The sequence below is a fragment of the Aedes albopictus genome, chromosome 2, assembly GCF_035046485.1.
Source record: "Aedes albopictus strain Foshan chromosome 2, AalbF5, whole genome shotgun sequence".
NCBI lineage: Eukaryota > Metazoa > Arthropoda > Insecta > Diptera > Culicidae > Aedes > Aedes albopictus.
The window spans coordinates 315,718,144-315,744,236 of record NC_085137.1 but is presented as its reverse complement, the minus strand read 5'-3'; the positions used below and the strand labels follow the sequence as shown (position 1 = coordinate 315,744,236).

General features: G+C 40.5%; 1 protein-coding gene across 1 annotated transcript in view; it reads right to left on the bottom strand.

Moving 5' to 3' along the window:
- LOC115266751 (glutaminyl-peptide cyclotransferase) overlaps positions 1-22,755 on the bottom strand; it is a 34,597-nt gene extending 11,842 nt beyond the window's left edge. Inside the window, exon 1 of the mRNA XM_029873303.2 lies at positions 22,052-22,755. Within this exon, the coding sequence (XP_029729163.1) occupies positions 22,052-22,138 (87 nt within the window). The 5' untranslated portion in view covers positions 22,139-22,755. The remainder of the gene's footprint in view (positions 1-22,051) is intronic.
- Between the last annotated feature and the right edge of the window lie 3,338 nt (positions 22,756-26,093).

Here is a 26,093-nt window from a genome sequence, read left to right as displayed (position 1 = left end):
GTGAAGTTCGCAATGTTTTGTACCTCCCCGAACTGAACTGCAACATACTTTCAGTGAACCGAGTGACAAGAGCGGGGTTGGAGGTTAGGTTCGTCGGCGACAGGACACACATAGTGAGAAACGGGATGGTGATGGCCGTTGGACAGCATAACGGTAAACAATATGTGTTGGACGTTTCGTGTCAGTGAAAAGATGATGAAGTTGCTGCCATGCTGGCCTGATAGGCCTGAAGATGACGGATAGAAGCCAAAATAACGAGGGCAATGAGAAAGCAGTGTGACCTCTGGCGAGCAGAAACGACCGAGTGAAGAAGATTTGTTTTTAGACGTTTGGTGCCGTAAATGTGTTTTGGAAGCGGTGGTCTGTTTTGTAGAGCTTGACAAGACTGAAGTTCAGATGATGCGAAGAACTTGTGAGAGACCAAGTTATCGATTTTTTGTTTTTGTGTTGGACTGTCATTGATAGATCTGTGATATAGAGACTGTGATAAGTACTCGGGTTGTCGACTTGAGGGGGCGTGTTGAGAGTGTATGAAATGTGCAATCAGACAACCCTCATATCGAGACGACCTTTATGTAATGTAGATACACCGTGGTTGTGTGTTGTCGAATGTTATTGTTATTGTTTATGTAAATATTGATTGTGAATAAATTAGTCGTTCGAGTACTGTTAAGAAGTACACCGGTGTTTTGCTTTCGTCCCGGTCCGTGAAATCCGTCCGCCGTTCGTTTGCCGTCCGCTGTTGTGTTGTCCACTGTGCGATATTTCCAACAGCCACTAGACCACCAAGCCCGTCATGGATTTTTGCAATCTTACTTAGATGATATTTACTCGGGCAGTGGTCAGTCATCAGACCAGTAATTACCCTGAGATCTCTTTTGTTTAGATTCAGTGTGGACCTGGCTTTTTCTGCCCTGGGTTTTATGAACCTTTTTGCTTGCTTGGATGTATCCGTGGCATTCCAATTAGATTCTACCGTGGACATTTCCCAAGTTTTTAGTTTCATCCGAAGAGCACACTCAGGAACTCCACAGAAAGGTTCAGGGCCTACAAAGCTTGAAGCCGCACCCTGTCTAGCTAAATTGCCGGCGTTTTCATTTCTCAGAATTCCACAATGACCGGGCACCCAGTATAAAGTTACCTCGTTCCTACTGGACATGGCCAATTGCTTCAGAGAAATAATGCATTCCCACACTACCTTTGATTGACATGACACGTGAAAGCTTTTAGCGCATTTAGAGCCGCCTGACTGTCCGAAAAAATACAGATCTTGGCAAACCTATAATTTGTTTTCAGACAAATGCTGGCACACTCTAGAATGGCTTGAACTTCCGCTTGAAATACAGTGGAACTGCATCCCATTGGTATAGCCTTACTGATACCGGGGCCAAGAACACCAGCTCCAGTATTTTCTCCCATCTTGGACCCATCAGTATAACGTAAACTTGGTCCACCAGCATCCCAAACATAGTGACATGGTTTCACCACTTTGAAGGGAACATCATTGTTGGTCTTCGTTATCATCCAATCTTCTACTGTTTTTATGTCCATGTTTAATTTGAAGTCTTTGATGATCCTCAAATGTCCGACAAGATCCCCGGCTAGGACTTTATTGTAATGTATAAACTGCAGAGCACTTTTTGCCGCTTGTAGTTTAACAAATTGATTCAATGGCAGTATATTGAGAAGGGCATCCAAAGCAACTGATGGAGTGCTTTTCATTGCTCCTGTCATAGATATACAAGCAAGCCTTTGTAGCTTACTTAGCTTCTTTTGACAGGTTACTTAATATGTTTTGGGCCACCAACCAAGTGAAGCACAAGTAATCTTAGGCCGGACTATTGCAGCATAGATCCAGTGAATCATGTTAGGTCTAAGACCCCACGTTTTTCCTAAGGCTTTACTGCAGACCCAAAGGGCATTGGTACCCTTGGTTAAAACATTGGTTAAATGGTCCAAAGTTACCCCAAGATGTTTAACTTCTTCTGAGAACTGAAGTTGAACTCCATCTAAAGAAGGTACAGTAAGATTTATTTTTAACCTTCTAGTAAAAGGTACAATTACAGTTTTTGAAGGGTTTACGTTTAATCCCTCCTCTCGGCACCATTTGATGGTAACATTCAACGCAGATTGTAGCCGGCTAGATATCGTGTCGTCATATTTTCCACGTATCAGAATAGCTACATCATCTGCGTATCCAATAACTTAAAAGCCTTGATTGATGAGTGTCTTCACATACCCGTCTCCAGTCCTTCCGTTTGGCTAGTCTCAATTCTCTGTTGTATTCTGTAAGGGCTTGTTTATACTGAACCCAATCAGATGTAACTTTTGCTCTATTGAACAACCGTCTAGATTTCTTCCTCAGATCTGCCAGCTTATCATTCCATCAAGGGACATCTCTGTTAGACGACCTCTGTCGGATTGGGCAGCTAGCATGATATGATGAAATCATTTTATCAATAATCTCATCAGAGGCATTTTCCAACTGTGAAACAGACAAGATCTGCTCACCCTTATATGTATTTCCATTCATTAAATAAAAGCTGTAGAGGTCCCAGTTAATTTTCTTTGGGTTTCTATAGCTTTCAATTAAATTTGATCCGGCTTTATAATCGAACCTGATATGTTTGTGATCTGACAATGATTCCTCATCAGAAACATGCCAGTTTGCGATCTTATCTGATAGCAGATAGCTACAAAGCGTAAGATCTAAAACTTCCTGTCGAATAGCATTATCTTTTCTTCGTCGCACACATTATTTATCTAACTTTCGTTTCGGTCCTATTTTACTGTTTCTAATCCTTGAAAAAGGTGTTCAATACACCAAAACGTCGGACATTAAAACAAATTAACTTTTGATTTTCAAAAAAGACTGCCATGCCGATAAAATATTACTGCCAACTTCCCTCAGTCGATAGAATTCCTCCCAGCTAAAAGATGTATTCTTTTAGATTCTTTTAGAATAGAAAAATGGCTATTTCTACCGGAGGTTTAATAATCCCTAGAACCTGTTTCATGGCCACCGAGTGACAAGAATCAATCAGTTTTCTTGGTTCTACTAGATTACGCATGGAATTGGCTTTTTAGCGGTGTTGAGATAATCCCATATTCAGAATCTGCATGCAAAACTGAGCCGAAATCCAAATTTTCATGAATTTTGGTGCCCGGGAACCTATTTAAAAATCAGTTTGAAGTTTGTATGGGAGCGATTTGTCGAACCACCCCTCGTCGCATTTTGTACTGGGCGGAGCTGTCAATCAGTTGGCCAGCTGTCAAAAGGTGATTTTGATAAATCTCTTCGAAATCGATTTTAGGTGCCAAAATGAAGTTTTAAAAATCTGAAAAAAATCATGGTGGTTCAGAAAAAGGTGCTCTTACGTATAAAATCAAAAAATCAATACATTTTTCTTAATTTAAAAACCCAATTGTGCGCAATTTGAAGTGCCGCATGATGGGGTTCTATTAAAATGAAAAAGTGGTCATTACTATCGGAGACTCCATGCTCTCCAAAATTGGACAAAATTTAACTTTTTTCAGTTCAATGTATTAATTTTCACGCGAATATGCCTGAATAAGATAAACTCCGTCGATATTTTCCGAATCTCATTGAATTGGGGAGGTCTTGCTTCCCCAACTACGGACTAATTTCGGCGAACGAGCCATTTGAAGCCATAAATGATCGTCCCGGGTGATTAAGGGCCGATTTCTTCACCTCGGCTTAACTGGTAAGCCAGGCTTACCCATATAGTTAAACCTGGTTTAACGCTTAAGCCTGGGTGAAGAAATCGCCCCTAAGGCAGTTAAGGGTTGACTTCCGCTGCTAATGATTATTTTACATTCGTATATCGTGTAGCCGACGCGAAGATATTCTATGCTCAAGGAAGTCAAGAACCGTTGCATTACGAAAAGTTTTTGGCCCGACCGTGAGTCGAACCCGCCACCATCGGCATGGTTCTGCTAAATAATCGCGCGTTTATCGCTTATACAGCCAAAGCCCCAAATTAGAAGTAGATACCCTATGCAAAAAATAATGTGAATTCTCACTGCCGTACAGGTGAAAGCGAAAGTTTCAACCATATGCTGATGCAATAACCGGTGACTTAAATTCGTATCTACTCTTCAAATGGTCAGACGAGTTAATGCTTTTACACGGCCTAATCTGCATATGAAAACTCAAATTTAAAACGGAAAATTGCACACCTTTTCAAGCACGTTGCATTACAGCACATGCATCACAGTCACGATTGATAGCCCGGTTAGGTTGGTTATTTGAGCAATCTGTTCAATTTAATCGTTTCATTGAATGCTAATGAAGGATAGAAATACCAACTTTTCTCAGACAGCCTCGATTACAGTTAGCTTTAGTTATACCGGCAAAATCAGAGCCGCCGGATAAAGTTGTTGACGATGAACAGTGTGAAATCGATCCCCACAGGCGTGTCGGTCGATGCAAAGCACAGGAAAAGTCATAACAAGATAATCCAATCAATGAATATTGTCATCTGATCCAGGACGGAGAACTACCGTCGACTTACTCCTTGATCAACACTTTATGTGCGTGTGGCGTGTCGCGTGGGAGATCCGGTGAAAGAAACGATAAAACTCGGAAAGGACAAGCAACTTGTTAGGCGTCTTATCCTGCACCTATGTAGGTAGTTGTAATTCACCGCTATCTTATCGTCTCCTCACTGCCCACTAATAGGTGGGTGGGTTGGGGTCGTGTAGGGGTTTCTTTCTGCTCCTTCTTCTGCTCTGCTGAGTGTGAAACCAATACGTAAGATTATGCTATTGAAAGTGATAAAGGAACACGTCCTGATGAATTTATTACGGTATTGTTAAGGAATTCGTGGAATTCCTAAGCGTTCACCGAAATTGGAATGTTTTGCAGTAGAGTTCGGTGAGGGTATGCAGCCAAATATTTTTGACGTCTTATCTATTACTTAAAACCCTCGTTGGATAAATTTATTCCTTAGGCTAAAAAAAAGCTTCAAATGTATCCCGAACAGGAGAAAATAGCTGTAGCATACCAGGTATGCAAAACTCAATACCTACAACCTGAATAAGATATTAAGAAGCCCCTGCATAAAAGGTAAAAAAAAACTCAAATAATAACTGGTGTGTGATCTATGTATAGTAGAGTGGGTCAACGTTGTATGGAGAAACATTAAATTGGATTGAATCAACCCGGAACAAAGCTTTTTCAACCTATATTAGCGTCCAAAACAACTGTGCAAAATTTGGGAGCGATTGGTTGCGTCCTCGTATTCCGCATTGCGATTGTAATTTGTATGGAAATTAGTATGGGAAAATATACTTTTTTTAATTTCACTCATAAATTGTATTCTTTTGTCTAATACCATGTAACTGATGACGTTTAAGTATAGCCTAGGATATACCGAAAAACTTTGCCGAAGACCGCAAAGTGATCCGACGCTTGTGAAAAAAGTTATTCGCCTGGTAACTTAGGCCAAAAATTGAGATTTTATTATTGATGTTATTCCTTTACATGTTAAATGTTAAGCACTACTGGGCAATCTGTACGCGGAATACGGGGAAGCAACCAATCGCTCCCAAATTTTGCACAGTTGCTTTGGACGCTAAAATGAATCGAAAAAGCTTTGTTCCAAAAAATCGACTTTGTTGACCCAGTCTAATGTATAGGTACCACGTGAATAATAGCGTGGGTCATCGGAACCGTTTTCTCAGATCAAAGCTTTTTTGGTTGCTTTTCGGGTCCTGAGTATCTGTGCAAAATTTGAGCACGATCGGTTGCGTCTACACTTTGCGCATTGCAATTGAAATTTGTATGGGATTTTGTATGGAAAAACATACTTTTTGCATTTTTGTCATAAGTTGAAAAAGTTTGTCTAAAACTTTTTAACCGATACTGTAAAATGATAGCCTAGGACGGTGATTCCCAAAGTGGGCGAAATCGCCTCCCAAGGGGCGAAAATAAAGCCGAAGGGGGCGAAAATTTGAAAAATCGTAATTGGGGGGCGAAAATACTGACGAGGGGGTTATTTTTTCAGTAATTGAGAAATATCAAAAGTATCAAAAGTAAAATACAAATCCAAAATGTCAATTGAATCATTAAAACTCTCTGACAGGTTTGTTTGCTTCTATAATTATTGAAAAATACCTGTTTGGAGATAGACCAAAGTTTACAGAATTTTTGATGTTTATGTTGATTCATGATTGATTTTTGTCAAAAGTATAAAAAACAGGGGTTGTTTTAAATTCGTATGCGTTTTTTTTCATAAAATTTCCAATCAAAAACATTAAGTTTAAGATGAATCTTAGAACACTTTTCGGATGAAAGTCTTCACACATTGTTTGATAATATTTCAGAGAAATTTCCCAGAGGAATTCTAAACTTCGCTTATTACTAGGAGCTATTTTGATTTTTTTCGGCAAATTCATAGTTGGTTTCCCTCAAAATCGACTAATGACTGATGCATGTCTACTTATTTGACAATAAATAAATATCCAATTCATACGAAGCTTGTCAATTTGGATCACAGGCTTTTCTATATTTTCAATTACTGAACAAAGCTGGCTACTTACTTTCGAAAATAGACCATTCCAGAGTAGTACTTTTTGCATATAACATATTTTTTAATTGGTTTCAATTTACCACCACTCTTATTTGAGTACTTGTGACCTAACTTCTGGGGATTTGAAGAACCCCCTTTTAGAACACTGAGAAAACATCTTGTTAAAGATAACGAGTTTCGTAAATGTTCACAGTCCGTTCTGTTTTGCTCGATTTTGTTCAAGAATATGTATAGCACTTAATACACAAAAATACAGTTTTTTTTTCAAATGGACAATCAATACTAATATATATGCATTAAATACCTGTTTTGCCACAGTAGAGTCAAATAATGGGCTTTCAAGGGCTTCCGCTAGGCAAAATTACAGCCTTTTATCATGGGAAACCTGAACTTCACTTATGAGGGCGAAAACTTTTTTCTCAAGCTTCAAAAGTTTGGGAAGCACTGGCCTAGGATGTTCTGAAAAAACTTTGTTGTAGACCGCAAAGCGATCCAATGCTTGTGAAAATAGTTATAACCAACGAACCGCAAGCATGTGTTTATGTTTTAACATGTAAAGGAATAACAATAGCAACAAAATCATGCTGTTTCGACAAGCAATGCCAATGCTATAACTTTTTTCATTAGCATCAGATCACTTCGCGGTCTTCGACAAAGTTTTTCAGGACACCCTAGACTATGTTTTCTCTTTATCGGTTACATGGTTTTAGAAAAAATCGAGCTTGTCATGAGAGAAATGCAAAAAAGTGTATTTTCCATGTAAAATCCCATACAAACTTCAAACGCGATGCGCAAAACGTAGACACAACCGATCGTGCCCAAATTTTGCACACTTATTTGTGTCCTGAAATGGGATCAAAAAAGCTTTGATCTGATGGGATACCATTGAATTTTTCATTTTTCCATATAAACGATGACCCACTCTAGAGAATAATGACATCAGGTACATATTGCAATACCCAAATAATAATCAACGATTTTCCATACAAATAGTTATTTCTCCATAATTCAATAATACCCCAAGCTGTCCACAATACTAAACCAAAAACTGAATGAGGTTTTTTTTTGTCGATGACATAATATATACAGAACACCAAAATAAACTCAATATCAGACTCAGGGTACGCAGAAACGGAACACGCCTAGGACCACGCCGTATAACAAATGCTGTCTTGAGTGGTGTATGTTGGCAACAAAGGTGCTCCGCAACAAACGCCAAGCGACTATGCAATAAAACAAACATCGTTTGCCGTGCGTGTGTCGATATTCCGGGCTTTATGCAGAAATTTTCGACTCCCATCATCCCATTCATAAGCATTTGGATTAAATAAGACTCTGGCATACCTCAAAGTCGAGTTTCAGTTGTAAAACAATACGAAAATTATGATCTGAAAAGGGGGAGTCAACTATTCCTACCGTTTTTGTTGAGAAAAAACTCGAGGACGATCTTTGTCACAATCCAGACTTGGCATTAGTCACGGTTGGCGATCACTTCCACGTAACATAAAACATTCTTTTGCAATCACATTCGCGTCATCGCAATAGGCTCATCATATCGCGGAAGATCTAGAGCTCGTTTTGACTCGTATCTGAGCAGCAGATTCGTCCTGGTTTGTCTGTGCTGGATATATTCCTCCAGAACTGCGCTCCAATGCCCCGTTCGTTCAATATTTCGCCAATGCTATCAGTGATAGCCTCGATTGTGCCAGTGACGGTGATTCGATAATCGTTTGTGGAGATTTCAACCAAGCTAATCTTGTTTGGCAACCGACTGAGCAAAACCATGTTATCGCGGATCCCAGCAGCGTGGGGTCAGCTAGCGCCTACCTACTAGACAACATGGCGTCGATGAATCTGAAGCAGTATAGCCGCGTGATGAATCCCTGGAGCAACACCCTAGATTTGGTGTTCGCCAACGTCGACTCTTGCGTTGTCACTGAAGCTGCTGTCTCTCTGGTGAATATCGATCGCCCCCACCCTCCATTGGATATTGCGCTCATCATTACCGACATACGATCACGAAGACTGTCCCCAATTAGATTTCAAATGCATCGATTTTGTCTTGCTACACGGCTTCCTGGAACAGGTAGACTGGACATGTATCCTAGCATGTTCTGATGTGGACAACGCTGTGCATAGGTTTTCACAAATTGTATCGAGCTGGCTCTCTTCGAACGTTCCGAAAAAGCGCCTACCCGCAAAGCCACCCTGGGGGAACGGCCAACTCCGATCGCTAAAGCGCGAGAAGAATGCATGCCAGCGTCACTATCGCCGCCTTCGAACTCCATTGCATAAACGCCGGTTTCAAGCTGCAAGTGATGCGTACAAATCGCTAAACAAGTATTTATACGTGCGATATGTCGACAAAACGCAGAAAAGTCTCCGTCGACATCCTAAACGTTTCTGGAATTTCATCAACTCCAAGCGCAAGCAAAATGACGGTGTTCCTGCCACGGTTACTTTAGTCGGTGAAGTGGCATCAACTGCCTCTGATAAATGCGAACTATTTGCAAAGCATTTTTCCAGCGTCTTCAATGTCGAGTGCGCAACCAGTGATGATGCAATGCGTGCTGCCTCCGTTGTGCTCTGCGACATTGGTATACCAATTGTGACTGAAGCTGAGCTACGGCATTCTGCAAAGAAGATGAAACCGTCTATTACGCCTGGGCCTGATGGGATTCCTGCCATCGTCTTCAAGAAATGCATTGACGCACTCGCAATACCTCTGTGTTACATCTTCAACCTGTCGCTGCAGAAGAAGAAGTTTCCTGCGCAGTGGAAAAAATCCTTCATGTTTCCAATCTACAAAAATGGTAACAAAAGTGATGTTCGGAACTACAGGGGTATTACATCATTGTGTGCTGGCTCCAAGCTATTCGAGACGATAATCAACAACTACCTTTTTGCGCGGACAAAGACGACAATTTCCACTGCCCAGCATGGGTTTTATCCTGGCAGGTCAGTTACGACTAATCTTCTTTGCTTCACCTCAACCTGCATCAACCAGCTAGAAAATGGAAAACAAGTTGACGCAATCTACACCGATTTGAAGGCAGCTTTCGACAAAATCGACCATCGTATTTTATTATGCAAGTTGGCGAAGCTGGGTGCGTCGGACGACATGGTAAAGTGGCTGGAGTCATACCTTTGCAGCAGAAAGCTTTGCGTCAGGATCGGATCGTACACTTCTACCTGGTTTACTAATTCCTCGGGCGTACCACAAGGGAGTAATCTTGGGCCGCTTCTCTTCGCACTTTACTTCAACGATGTCGCTGCTTTACTGGGCGTTGGATGCAGACTGATTTACGCTGACGATCTCAAGATCTATGTTGTCGTTGAAAGTCTAGCCGACTGTGAACGATTGCAAGAACTACTAAACGCCTTCGCACGTTGGTGTGAAGTCAATCGCATGACGCTCAGCATCAACAAATGCTTCGTGATAACCTTCCATCGATGTACTGCTCCGATTCGCATGGATTACAAAATTGGCGACACATCTATTCAGCGTGTTAGTCAAGTAAAAGACTTGGGTGTACTGCTCGATTCTAGACTTTCCTTTAATGAGCATCGCTCGGAAATCATCGATCGGGCAAATCGACAGCTGGGGTTCATTATGCGAACAACCAAAGATTTTGATGACATCCGGTGCCTAAAAACACTCTACACATCGCTTGTTCGGTCTATTTTGGAAACGTCATCCGTTGTGTGGTGTCCATATCAAGCAAGCTGGGTGGACAGGTTGGAACGAATTCAAAAGCGGTTTGTGCGCTATGCCCTACGACGACTTCCTTGGAGGGACCGTACCAATCTGCCACCATACGTTGACAGGTGTTGCTTACTCGGAATTGAAACACTTGAGCAACGCCGGATCATTCAACAAGCTGTTACCGTTGCGAAGATATTAAATGGTGAAATAGACTGTCCGAATTTTCTCGCAAGGCTATCTCTGAACGCTCCCAACAGAATTCAACGCAGAAGTCTTGAACGGATGCTGGCTACACAATTTCATCGTTCAGTGTATGGCTATAACGAACCAATGTCCTCTATTATAAATGCCTTTAATAATGTAGCCTATTTGTTCGAATTTGGAATGTCTTCAACGCTGTTCAGAAGCCACGTCAAACGTTCAATGCACCCAAATAATGTTTAAATTAGTATAAGTAACATTCATTAAGACTTATGTCAGATGGATTAATAACAAATAAATTAAATAAAAATCGTCTACGCCATTGCTCAGGAGCTGTTCGGGTTGCGAACGTCCATCGAACCAAAGGTACGAGTAACCATAGAAAAATTCAACGAAGTTTTTTAAACAACGACCGTCATTGATTACCTAATCGATGGTCGTGAAGGTCATTGCAGCAGTCGCAAAACTACCGCGTTAACGTGTTAACCCATTTATTCGACCGTTTTGAGTTCTAAGTACTGAGAATTAATTTTCTCGCATAGTAAACATTCTTGTGTTAGGGAGCTAGTAAATAGCTATCATTATGAAACATCTTTTAATAGAGTATTCTAGGCTGACAGTTGGCCGTAGTAGAAACGAACTGTTCTATCCAGATTTTTTTTCTCAAATCAATCTGTCGCTACGAATAGTGGTTAATAATGATTGCAATGTAAAGCTCAATAAATTTTCCCAATACAAAAATCTAGTTCGAACACTCACATATATTAGACCAGACCAGAGGCCTCAGCAGAATATGATCAAAAACATAAACAAAAACATTTGCACTAAACATTTATTAACATAGACACATTTTATTTCATTATTATTCACTTCATAATGCCCTCTGGCATACTGCCGATTTTTTTCGGGGCAGTGTCTGGGACGATGTGGATCGAGGATTGGGGTGTAAATCCAAAAAAGGGATAAAATTTGTTATTCTTCCGACAGCCATTGTCCTTTAGGGAACTCATCGGATGAACTCCTATAGCTTGGAGACCTGACAAACTAAACTCGTATGTTTGAATCCCGCCGTTATTCTAAAACGTTTGGCGATCAACAGGGCAACGTCACCAATCGGTCCTTCTACATCCGGGGGTTCTGTTACTAAAATAAAACGGCAAACTTGAACTTCCATTGACAAATTCAATTCAATAAATTCAATTTTTAAACAAATTCAATTCAATAAACTTGTACCTTCCAGCTGTAGCTGTAGTACATCACGGTGTGGATGATGACGGAAAGGGTAGCAGGATTCACGTTGCATGGGCGATTGACTCGCCTAAACTGTACCGCATGGTTAATAAACAAACAAACAAATCGTCACGGTCAATAATGGTTCTAGGTGACGATTTTTCCACTAGCGTATGCGATCTGTGGTTGCTAACATCGCGGCTACTAGCGCAGGTCGATACGAGCATAACCGTAGCATACCTACTTGTGAATCTCTGGCACGGTAAAGGCTGGGTATGCTGCGCAATTCAGATCCCATTGTGATCCACTAGCCTCTGCTCAGCAACTCCTATCCCTACCTCCTCGTGGTACCGGCCGGAAACTATGAGCAACCTTAGGGAAGATAGGGTAACCAACCCCGGTGGGAACTTTGGTCATAGGCTGACAGGGAAGAAGGGGTTTGCTTCGGCAAACCTGAGGCATCTGATCCCCATGTTAGGGGCGGCTGATCTACGTCCGAGTGCCAGGGAAGGACTCTAAGCACAACTGTGCACTATGGTCCTCCGGAAAGTAGGGGGTTGGTGTCAGGCTTTACGAGCCAGCCGTAAAAAATATTGTAACGGAAAATCAGCAACAGAATAATACGAACCGAGACCAACGGCAACGACCCCAGCGAACAAAAAGGACTTGCAATAAGAAACTCGGTACGTAGAACTGCCGATCTCTCAACTTCATTGGGAGCACCCGCATACTCGCCGATCTACTGAAGGACCACGGGTTCGGCATCGCAGCGCTGCAGGAGGTGTTGTTGGACAGGATCCATGGTGCGAACGTTTAGAGGTAATCATACCATCTACCAGAGCTGCGGCAACACACGCGAGCTGGGAACAGCTTTCATCGTGATGGGTGATCGGTTGGTGGCCGATCGACGAAAGAATGTGCAGGTTGAAGATCAAGGACCGATTCTTCAATTTTAGCATAATAAACGTGCACGGCCCACACTCCGGAAGTACTGATGATGACAAGAACGCATTCTACGCGCAGCTCGAACGCGAGTACGATCGCTGCCCAAGCCACGACGTCAAGATCATCATAGGAGATTTTAACGCTCAGGTAGGCCAGGAGGAATTCAGACCGACGATTGGTAAGTTCAGCGCCCACCCGCAGACGAACGAAAACGGCCTACGACTCATTGATTTCGCCACCTCCAAAAATATGGCCATACGTAGCACCTTTTTCCAACACAGCCTCCCTTATCGTTACACCTGGAGATCACCACAGCAGACGGAATCTCAAATCGACCACGTTCTGATTGACGGACGGCACTTCTCCGACATTATCGACGTCAGGACCTATCGTGGCGCCAACGTCGACTCCGACCACTATCTGGTGATGGTCAAACTGCGCCCAAAACTCTCCGTCATCAACAATGTACGGTACCGGCGACCGCCACGGTACAAACTAGAGCGACTGAAGCAACCGGATGTCGCCTCAGCATACGCGCAGAATCTCGAGGCAGCGTTGCCAGACGAGGGCGAGCTCGATGAGGCCCCTCTAGAGGACTGCTGGAGTACAGTGAAGCAGCCATCAACGACGCAGCCGAGAGCACCATCGGGTACGTGGAACGGAATCGACGGAACGAATGGTTCGACGAAGAGTGCAGAACGGTTTTGGAGGAGAAGAATGCAGCGAGGGCGGTAATGCTGCAGCAAGGGACTCGACAGAACGTGGAACGTTATAAACAGAAGCGGAAACAGCAGACACGCCTCTTTCGGGAGAAAAAGCGCCGCCTGGAAGAAGCGGAGTGTGAAGAAATGGAACTGCTGTGCCGTTCCCAAGAAACACGGAAGTTCTATCAGAAGCTAAACGCATCCCGCAACGGCTTCGTGCCGCGAGCCGAAATATGCAGGGATAAAGACGGAGGCCTCTTGACGGACGGACGTGAGGTGATCGAAAGGTGGAAGCAGCACTTCGACGAGCACCTCAATGGCGAAGAGAATGTAGGCACGGGAGATCAAGGCAGCGGAGGAAATGACTATGCTGGTGCAGCAGAGGACGGGAACGAATCAACTCCCACGCTTAGGGAAGTTAAGGATGCCATCCACCAGCTCAAAAACAACAAAGCGGCTGGTAATGACGGAATCGCAGCAGAACTCATCAAGATGGGCCCGGAAAAGTTGGCCCCCTGTCTGCACCAGTTAGTAGTCAAGATCTGGGAAACCGAACAGCTACCGGAGGAGTGGAAGGAAGGGATAATTTGTCCCATCCACAAGAAAGGCGACAAGTAAATTTGTGAGAACTTTCAAGCGATCACTATTTTAAGCCGCCTTTAAAGTGCTGTCTAAGATCATCTTCCGTCGTCTCTCACCTAAAGTAAATGAGTTCGTGGGAAGTTATCAAGCCGGTTTCATCGACGGCCGGTCGACAACGGACCAGATCTTCACCGTACGGCAAAACCTCCAGAAATGCCGTGAATACCAGGTCCCAACGCACCATTTGTTCATCGACTTCAAGGCGGCATACGACAGTATCGACCGCACAGAGCTATAGAAAATCATGGACGAGAACAGTTTTCCCGGGAAGCATACTGATAAGAGCAACGATGGACGGTGTGCAGAACAGCGTAAGGATTTCGGGTGAACTTTCCACTTCATTCGAATCTCGACGGGGACTACGACAATGAAGGTATTATGCGACGAGCCGGGGTAAGATCTTCACGAAATCCGGCCAATTTGTCTGTTTTGCGGATGACATGGATATTATTGCTAGAGCATTTGGAACGGTGACAGAACTGTACACCCGCCTGAAACGTGAAGGCCGGACTGGTGATAAATGCGGCTAAGACAAAGCAGGTACATGCTGGTAGGTGGGATTGAGCGAGACAGGACAAGCCTTGGCAGCGATGTTACGATAGACGGAGATATTTTAGAGGTGGTAGAAGAATTCGTCTACATCGGTTCCTTGCTAACGACTGACAATAACGTGAGCCGTGAAATACGAAGACGCATCATCAGTGGAAGTCGTGCCTACTACGGGCTCCAGAAGAAACTGCGGTCAAAAAAGATTCACCACCGCACCAAATGTACCATGTACAAGACGCTAATAAGACCGATGGTTCTCTACGGATACGAGACATGGACGATGCTCCAGGAGGACCTGCAAGCACTCGGAGTTTTCGAGCGACGGGTTCTAAGGACGATCTTCGGCGGCGTGCAGGAAAATGGTGTGTGGCGGAGAAGGATGAACTGCGAGCTCGCTGCACTCTACGGTGAACCCAACATCACATAACATAAGTGGAACTCTGGCTCAAAAAGTTGATGCTTTTCCGAGTTCGTAAGCTGGTATACAGGACATCGAAATGTCAAATGTATTATAACATTATTGCCATACTATTTTTCAGCATGTATTGCTGTCTGCACCCCAAATTGGACTGATACAATAGTGTGCACACATCTTCAAAGTGTGATTACAGCGTAGGGATACGTCGAATCAAATTGAGGTCTTCGGTGCACTTATTCCTTGTAAATGGAGGAATAAGTGCACCGAAGACGTCAAGACGATCCGAGGCAAATGTGCACTTTTATCACACTTTTTAGGCGTACCAAAAAAAGTGTGATAGTCCAATTTGGGATGTAGTCTGCAATATACCATTTTTCATTAATGTGGAGTAAAACAAAGATCTCATAGATCTAGCACGTGGGGATCTAAAATAGATCATAAATTGTAATAAAACTTTGTAAACTCTAGTCAAAAATACGTTTTATGGCTTTGAATATAAAGGGAGATCGATATGTAAAACGTGGATGTGTTATTTCGAAGATTTCAATGAATTTAGGACAAAATGAATAAGTGGATTTCCAGCAGCTAGTTTTGCGCATATCTCAGATGCCAATCTTCTTTCCGGTATTCTTTGCCAAAACTGGAATACTGGTTGGATCAGATGTTTTTTGTTTACCAAAATAAATGACAGTTCGACGCCTTTTATGCAAGATATGACAAGTTTTGCGTGATGGAAAAGGATACTACTTTTTCCTTCGCTCTGACCATGGAGGTCCACTTATGTTATGTGCCAACATCCTGAAAGTGGCTAAAGCTGAACGGATACGGTGGGCAGGGCATGTTGCAAGAATGCCGGACAACAAACCTGCAAAGCTGGTGTTTGTTAACCATCCGGTTGGTACAAGAAGGCGTGGAGCTCAGAGAGCACAATGGGTGGACCAGGTGGAGCGTGATCTGGCGAGCGTTGGGCATGACCGGAGAGCTACAGCTGCAAATCAAGTATTATGGCGGTAAATGGTTGATTCAGTGTTATCATGAATTTGATGTTAAACTCAATAAATGAAATGAATGAAACAATGGGGCACATTCGTGAACTACTAGATTTGTGATAATGAGCTGAAATTTTTATGTGGAGAAGGTAAATTCACCGTTTCTGCAATGAAATGGTGCAAAAAATTGTGAGTATTATGATTCTTTGCCTAATTTGATGCTGTTTGAGCAAAACTTTGGGTAACTGGGTAACTGTATTGTCTAAGTTGCAAGAAATGGAGAAAACAACAACACTGTTTCCCAAAGTTTCGCTCAAACAGCATCAAGTTAGACATAAAAACATAATACCCACGCATTTTGCACCATTTCATTGCAGGAATCGATAACTTACCTTCTCACCATACCAAAATTTAGCTCATTATTACGAATCCAGTACTTCACCGATCGTGACCTATCAAGCGAATGATTAATAGGTTAATATTAAGCCGTTGAATTTTAAATGAAGAATTTTCTTAATTAAAATTTACGTTAGAGTTGCAACCGCCCCAATCTCGAGCGATTGTAAAAAAATTTTAAAAATGTACTTTTCGGATGTGATATTTTGTGGAAAAGCTAAATGAATCCTTAAAATAGGTTATTTATTAGTTCTTATACTTAGCTGCGTTTTCCATGTCAGATTTTCGGGAGCTTAATGATTACTCTTCCTGTTTTCTTCTTTTTTTTCACAAACAAAAAACAAACTTCCTAGTCTAATGCTATACACTTCAATATCACTTTCTAAGAACTCCCTAAATAACTTCCCTAAGCTCTGTAACGACTCAACTTCTTAATAACAACTCTTGAAAAAAATTCTAAGCACTTCCCTCACTATTTCTTCACTGACTCCCCGATCAAGGGTCCAGCAGCAGTTTTTATAGCCTACGAATTCAACCTACACATCAACTCTCATTACAATACATATGCACTACACTTTTCAATCATCCCCACTCTGGAATCAAAAAAGAATCCTGAAGTTCCTGAGCTGGAAAGAGATGTGCATATATCCTTCTTTCATTTGTGCTGTTTCCCCATATGATGTCTTTTTGAATCAGAGAGATTCATTTGACCAATCATATTCATCATATTTCCCCTTTTGGTTGATTACATGAACTCAAACGGTTCATTTGACCAATCGCATTCCAAAATTTTCCTCCCGAAGTTGCATGCGTTTCAGCCCCTGCGCCTACAAAAAATCTTGAGCTCGGGATAAACTTTGATTTTTCATGGCAAGTTATAAACAAACATTGAATCTAATGTAAACTTCGATTCTATTGGAACCCAACCCATTTCTACACAGCAAAAGTATATTTTCAAACCGATAGTTTTTCTCGTCCTTAAAAACTAAACATCATTCCATATCACTTGTGTTCCCATAAAAATCGAACCCATCATTTGATAATTTGAAGGCAAACCATCCTCATGAAGTCCGACCCTAAAGGGGCCTTTTCTATTTTTCAATCCGACCACGTCCGAGATAATTATCCATAACAAAAAAAAAATTTCGTTCAGCATCGGGATAATTCGGGTCCCTGAAAAAATGGTGGGGAGAGATCGGGTCAACATCGGAATATTTATCCGTGACGAATGGAAGGGAGAGATCGGATCCACGATCGGTCTTGATCGGGATAAGGGTCCTACAGAATATCCCTAAAGAGTGGTGGGGAGAGTTCGGTTCAACTTCGGAATTTTTATCCGTGACGAATGAAAGAGAGAGATCGGATCCACGATCGGTCTTGATCGGGATACGGGTCCTACAGAATTTCCCTAAAGAGTGGTGGGGAGAGATCTAATTCGTGATGAAAATGAAGTTTCCCAATTGATTGATTCGTACTCAAATATATGAAGAAAATATCTCGTACTCAAATTCGTTCGAGAACCCCTGTAGTACGAATACTCATAATCACAGTTGGAACGATTGTTCCTTACCCCAGGCTCTCGCCTTGAACAAGTGGCTGAATCTATGCCTTGTATGAATCATTGAATGGATTCCTATCTCCATCCATCGAAACATATGCCATGTTCCATAAGAGGTAATCTGTTCTAAATGGAAGAACAAAAAGAAAACCCAAGACGGACTGTCGCTTGCAACACGCATTGCGTTTTGATCGCGCGTCCGATCGATTTTTCTCCAAACATAAACAACTCTCAGCTAAACGCCATACTATCGGTGGTCGTTCTAGAGGAAGAGTGTTTATAAATATTGTCGCATACGGTGTATGCAAAGTTTTCTCCCCTTGAACTTGAAAAGTATTCAAAGTCAGGGCTATATGTGGCTTGTTATGCTCGCAGTGGCGAGTGGATCTAGGCCAAATCGATTCATTTGTAATTGATTGGTCCAGTGTAAATTTGGACACTCAAAAACACTCAACTACTGCTTTTAATCAAATATGCCAACTTGTAACAAACTGCCTTTTTACAATGGGCAGTTTGTTGCAGAGTAAGGTGGGGCAAAAGTTCGACCCTAGTTGATAATTCAACGTATTTCAAAAAATCGAAGCAGATAAAAATAAATAAATACCGTGTGGTGATTCTACCATCCAGGAGCTAAAATTTTGCTGAACAAAGTTACGCCAAATGTCTTGTCAATTTTGAGTTACAACACTATTTGTATGTGTGTGTTTTATTCGAACTTTTGCCCCACCACTGGGGCAAAAGTTCGAATCTAGTGTTTGTAGAATTTCGCTAACCTTAGCACACTATTTTGACACTTTGGTGATAGAAATACCAGAAACCACTTAATATTTGATGTTAGAACTGCAATACACTTTGAAATTCGATCTGGAATATATCCAAATCAGGGTTAAATTTACTACACCAAAAATTAGTAGTTTTCCGCCAAATTCAGATAGAACAACATTTTTTTTCAACTTTAACCGAATTTTCTCACTAATTCCATCAGTCTTAGAGATAATATGTACATTTTGCAGAATTTTAGGTTTATACCTAAAGTTGCCACATGACTCGAACTTTTGCCCCACAATTCGAACTTTTGCCCCACTATGTGTAAAATATTATTTCCAAATATTTTTTGCAAAAAGTTATACATGCTAAAGCATCTTCAAAATATACCTAGTTACGCCTCGAAATAAAATATCGAATTCGATTTCATTACAATTCCATTTCATGTGTTGGAAGGACCATCGCATGTTACAATTTTTTGATCAAAAACCAACATTTTGTTATAACTTTTCGAAATATTGATCAATTTTCATAATTTTTGGAGTGAAAGACTCTTTTTCAAAAAGGGTTCGAACAACCTTGACACCCGAAAGAAATATTTTGAATTGAGCTCAAAAACTTCAAAAGAAACTCTTGCCCCACTCGAAGTTTTGCCCCACTTTACTCTAAGTACATTACTTTTGTTTCATACTGCATAATTCAACTGACCGCTTCCGTTTGTCTTAATGTAATTTGATTTTACAAAAAAACAAAAGTGGGATAAAACTCTTCTTTTTTCTCTGAAGTACGCATGTTGTATAGTAACACGCAGAGCCGTAGCGTGCGGTAGGTTGGCCCCCGCCAAGGGTGCCAGCCTCAGAGGGGCACCGGAAGGCCTAGGGCTAGAAGAGACCAGCATAATGCTATATTTTCTTGAATGTTATCATAGTTTCACTATTGTCAGTATCTAGGATTAATAATATGGTATTAAGTTTTTACGTATTTTAAAAAATTCAGATTATTCTAGTTTATTTTGAACATTTACTATAATGCTATCTGGTAATTTATCTACTATTTTATTTTTAATTACTATTTTGGCTTTTTTTACGAATAAAGCAAAATCAATATGCTTTCAAAATAACAGTGAATGTTTCTTTTTAAAAAATTCCACTTCCGAGGATTTTCTTCGCATTTATTGAAATACTTCTTTTATTCCTTTAGAAATTCAGGAGTTATTTGGGAATTTATAAAGAATTTAGTCAAAGGATTCCTCTTGATATTTCTCCTCATTATCTTTAATAAATTTCGGCAGATATTCTATCAGAAAATCTTGCAGAGATAAATTTGTAAATTTTCTTCAAGGATACGTTTAGAAATCAATCTACAAATTCTTCCCAAAATTCTTCATAACTCTATTTCTCAATCTTTCCAGAGTTTCTCCTTGAAAATCTTCAACGAATTTCTTAAGAAATTTTCTTCTACAGATTCCTGCAAAAATCTCTTCAAGAATTACTGAGAAACTTTTCGATAGATTTCCTTAGTGATTCCCTTATGGATTCCCATAAAACATTCAGAAGAGATTCCTTTTGTAATCCGTCCAGGGGTTCCATCAGAAATACCTCTGAGAATTCCTTCTTAAATTCTTCCAAATATTTTTTTAGAAGATCGTCTAAAGATTTCTTTAGAAATTTGACCAAAGTTCCCTTCTAAAAGTCTTCATTAGATCCCTCTATGTAGAAGAAATCTCTCATATTAAAATCTTCCATTGATTCCTTCCAAAATTATTCCATGTTCACTAGAGCTTGATCTATAAATTTCCGCTAGAATTCCCTAGAAAACCTTTCCTGAATTTCTTCATAAATTCCTCTAGAAAATCTTAAATTTGAATTACCCTCGGAAATGTCTCTTGGTATTCCGCTCGAAAACTTTCCATTGAAACCTGCTATTAATTTTATACAAAATTTCTCCAAAGGATTCTTTAGAAAGCCTTCCATGGGTTCAATCAGGAATTTCCCCAGGGATTTCTTCATAAAACCTTCTAGGTATATTTTTTAGAAAACCTTCAAGAGATTCCTTAAGAAACTTAAACATGGGTTCCCTCAAAAATTTTTCCTAGTATTGTTTCTGAAATTCTTCCAGTGGATCTCCACAAATTTTTACAAGCACTCCCACAGGCATATCTATACGAACTACTCCAGGAATTCTTATAAGAATTACTCCATGAATTCCATTGGAAATTCTTGCTGAAATTTCTCCCGGATTTTCATATGCACTGGTTATTCCTGCGGCAATTCATCCAGAGATTTCTGCATAATTTCATTAAGTAATTTCAGTAGCAATTCTTCCAGATATTCCAACAAAAACTCTCTGGTGGAAAATTCTTCAGAAACTCCTCCTGGCATTTAAACAGGATTATGTCGATTGAACTTTGAAAGAAAAATTGGTACAATTGATTGTTTGTGAATTCCTAGAAATCCTTAAAATTCATTTTGTAATACATATTCTTGAGTATTTTTGAAAAATTTTGAAATCTTTTGATTTTTTTTAAAATGTTTGAAAATAAAACTTTTGAAAACAACATTCAGCTGAACAAAAAACCCAGAGAAGAAAAAAAAACTGAAAGATTCTGGAATGAATGTATGCATCAGTTTTGTTATAGGAATCTGAAATGTTATTATTGTGCTGAGGTTACTGGAATTCTTCAAAAGCAAAATATGCTTAGGAGATATTAATTATGGGAAAACACGAATGAAAAATACAAAAAAAATAAAAAGAAGGAAGGGGGAGGGTTAATTTGTTTCTTCGCTACACCGAAATCCAACTTTAAACGAGACTCTAAAAAAAAAGAATAACAACAAACTTTAGAAAATTAACAATGTCCAGTTGTCGTGGGGCGTCAATCTGGATGCTTGCCAAGGGCGCCATGGGACCATGCTACGGCTCTGGACATGGTTTTTTATTAGTAAGGACCGACACATTTTCGTCATTTTTAGCTCACTGAGCGATATCTCATGTGCATGTTGTTCAAATTTTATATATAGCGTATAAGAATAAAAATTAAAAAAAAAACAGAGATTTAGGTGTTGAAGGTTTTGTATTAACTTCTTTCCCATATGGGCAAGCTACCCTAATGATCATTTTTTATCATTTATCTTATTCATCCTGATGTTGCATTTCTGCTGGCTCATGATCCACGCAGGTTTCATTAATATAGATGAATTTAAAGCACTATCATGCTCTTTTGATTTAACATAAGTACTTCCGCGTACAGGCTTCATTGAACAAAGTCGTTTACACCTTTTTTTCCGAATATGCATCAACCAGACAAAACAGTAGATAGAGCGTACATGTTGATATACCATCAAGCAATTGGTCGATATGGATACCTGTCTGCCTCTCGGCAAACAACTCTCACCTGTTGAATTGGCCACTGTGTGAAGGTCACCACTATTGCCAGCAGCTGTAAGATACCCGACGTTGTCGCCAATCTTCGGCTCCACATGTTGGCTTTGCGCGCTGTTTGTCTGCGTATGAGGGTGTATGTATGATGCACTGATTCACTGTTTGTCTTAGCGCCTTACATAAGGAGACGGTTGGTTGTTTTGCACTCAATGAACTGTTAAAAATTGAATTTATTCTTCAAAGACAAACTACTTTTCATAAATGTTTGAATTATGCATGAACACACGGTAGCTGTGCGAAGATATCCCTGATGCAGCCGTGGATGCTGAGGTCACGGCAAGTCACGATGTGTTCACCGAACGATAGAACTTCACTGGAAATGGTGGGTATTTAAAGCTACACTACACTTATCGCCAGGGCATTATTGGCGCAATTTCCTTCTCTGCGAAAAACGTTATCAGCTGTGATGAAGGTGGCAAACTGCACTAGATTGTATGTACTAACTACATGAAAGGCCACCGGTTAGCACGCCGCAACGACAACAGACAGCACTACAGGCAGCGTGGTTCACGTGGAAAACCCGCACTACGATGTTGTTGTTTGCCCTGCGGTGGCCAAATAGAAAGGTATCCGGCGTGTGTTCGACTCGATGTGACTCACGGCAACGAACAAGTGTCGCGTCTAGTCACGACGATGCTCAACCGACGAATGAATGGGAGAGCACTCTGCTCAGTGCAACATGTTTTCAGACAGAAGTAGGTATATGGGTGGTATCCACCTACTTGCTTATTATACTCCTAGTACTGGAGAGCTGAATGTGAGCTCTCTATACGCAAACGAAAGCAAAACTTGTAACGCCGACTCGGTGGTGTAGTTAGGTTTGCTTGACTACAGTAGAGGGATTAGGGGCATAATGGACACCCGGGGCGAAATGGACACCCCTGTTTTTGCGGAAACCGTTGACTTTTATGTAAAACTTTTAATGCATAAGTGTAAAGGAACAAGTCATTGTTATATTTTTCAAAAGTACCATTTATATTCCTTCAAAATAACGAAAATATCATTGAAATTGAAGTAGGTTTTTCATATGGTGGATTTCTTAAAATTTCAAAGCAGCAGAAAATAAGGTATCACGAGTGTTTGAGTGTGTCTACCATACAAACAAGTGAATTGTTAGCTTATCTACATGTATACGCAGATTTAGCAATGGATGAAGTATAATATTTTTTGATCAGAACTTACTGAAAATAGCAATTTCAATGTTGTAGTCGATTCGGGGCGAAATGAACACCGGCAATTATGAATGGATGTACGCGCGTTGCATACTGTTAGGCGTTTTAAAGAGTTTGAAAAAAATCAATCCGGTTATTTGAGCCTAAAATTTATTTAATTAACTTTGAAGTTATGTAGACTCGTCTAAGATGGAGTATTATATCTGTGGTATTGATCTCCGTAGGTAAATTACTTAACTGGTCGATATTCCTAAAGATACAGCATAAAATATGCAGGGGTGTCCATTACGCCCCGATGGGTGTCCATTTCGCCCCGTACCTTTCCTGCCAGCCCCAAAATACACACAGTTTTCAATTCATTATTTCTTCACAATAATGACATTCTAGCAGCTGTAAATGATTGAAATACGTAGGAAACAAGTTAAAGTTGTAAGCCAACTGAAAATATGTTAAGTTTTTGTCTGTTACACAGGCCTAACATACTCATTTGCTTAGGGTGTCCATTATGCCCCTAATCCCCCTATACGCTTCAAGAGTATTGAACAACAATTATACAGTCAATTCTCCACAACTCGATGTTCTACAACTCGATATTTCCTATAACTCGATGGATTCGTCGGTCTCTTCATTTGTCCATACACCGTAAATACACTCTATAAGTCTACATTTGCACAACTTGATCCTTTCTTTGGTCGATGTCACACTCAGTATAAGTTTACCTTCATAACTCGATATTAGCTTGTAATTTCAATATAATCAGTACAATAAGCAATTCATAGTTAAGAAGTCGTTTAAACAGTTTGTAATTGATTAATGCTTGAAAAGACGAAAAGACAAATTTTGACGATTGATTGAAATATTGAAAATTATCACTTTTCAAGCAATAACATATAATAAGAAAAAAAAACACCTAATTTCAAACAGCTTTGCCGAAAAAAAAAATCATAGTTCTATGTATCTCTTTCGCTCCACAAGATAAAAAAACAGTTGTTTTCTTTCAATCACTTTTTATTCATTTACTTCTCATAAAACTTTATTCCAAGCAGTTTTAGAGTATAATATATTATATTATTATATTATATAGAGTATAATATATATTCAATGTAATATATTTTCCAAAATGAGTAAAATTCTAACTTATTTCATTTAAAAGTAATCTGGACAGGCAAAATATTCACTTTACAAATAATGTTCAACTAGCCATAACTTTTTGAAAAATGTATCAAATATTCTCAAATGTTCACTGTAAGTTAATCAACTAGTTGCGTATCAGTGGTCGAAATTTGGAAAAGATCGGTCTATTCTGAACGAAGTTATAAAAATTCTAGAAAAAAGGGTATGATTATCCGATAGCCAGCTTTGAGCTGTTATATCTTCGGATTTAATGAACCGAATCCTGTGAAATTTTGACCATTTATGACTTACATAATGAGCTTTGAAAACGTTTGACTTAAGGAGAAACTTCAGAGAATACAAACATGGTTGCCACTATGGCCAACTTGGCCTCCTACTCACGATTTCAAGAAATTCGTAAACAAATGCTCTCGATTTGGAAAAGCTGCTTCTTTTTGCAAGTAAGCAAAGCCAGGAAAATCAAGTGCGGCTTTGCTCGATGCTTCGTTTGTCAGATTTGTGCCTCTAAAGTTTGTATGCAAAATTGCACCGGGATTTCTTGATGTTTCACCTTAACTTAAAATTATTATTGGTCTGTTTTTAATATGCGCATCCCATTACTTGTTCAATTAACATCCTGAAGAAAAATGAAAAAGGTGAACAGAATGTTCGTTCAAAAATAACTTCATAGATTCCGAGGTTTTTCATTCTCTATACGATACATGAAGAAAAGCAAGTGCTGTTTGGATCATTTTCGGTCGCTCTAACGAAATATTTTTTTTAAGTATGGTATTCCAATTACTAAAAATAAACACATTTTTTATTTTATTTTACTATTATCGTTTATTATGAGTATGAAAATTGAGCTTTTACGTACTTTTATATGTCGCATATTGTAACTGGGCAACTCTCGCTGAGACCGGCCCACTATTTACACCTTGTCATCAAAAATGTTTAGGGTGTCGATTTTCTGAAAGCCCTCGCTAAAAAAGTAAGAAAAATGCATTTGGTTACTCAAATTGATGGACCCCCCGTAAGTTTGAGCCACAAGAATTTTTGCAGACCCCTCGATTTTGGTCAAATGGTGGCTCACTTAAACCGTTATAACTCAAAAGCTTCTCCAAAAACCACCTCAAAACGAATTGTTCTTGAAAAGAGGAAAGATAGAGGTACTATTTACAATAGTAAAAAGTTGGGTCGGCCATATTGATTTTGGCCGCCTCGGTCGCGCTCAATGCTCGCCAAGTCACGCTCCACCTGGTCCGCCCATCGTGCTCTCTGCGCTCCACGCCTTCTTGTGCCAACCGGATCAGTTGCAAACACCAGCTTTGCAGGGTTGTTGTCCGGCATTCTTGCAACATGCCCTGCCCACCGTATCCTTCCGGCTTTGGCCACCTTCTGGATGCTGGGTTCGCCGTGAAGTGCAGCGAGCTCGTGGTTCATCCTTCTCCGCCACACACCGTTCTCTTGCACACCGCCGAAGATCGTTCTTAGCACGCGTCGCTCGAAAACTCCGAGTGCTTGTAGGTCCTCCTCGAGCATGGTCCATGTCTCGTGCCCGTAGAGGACCACCGGTCTTATTAGCGTTTTGTACATGGTGCATTTGGTGCGTGGGTGAATCTTTTTCGACCGCAGTTTCTTCTGGAGCCCGTAGTAGGTCCAACTTCCGCTGATGATGCGCCTCCGAATTTCACGGCTCACGTTGTTGTC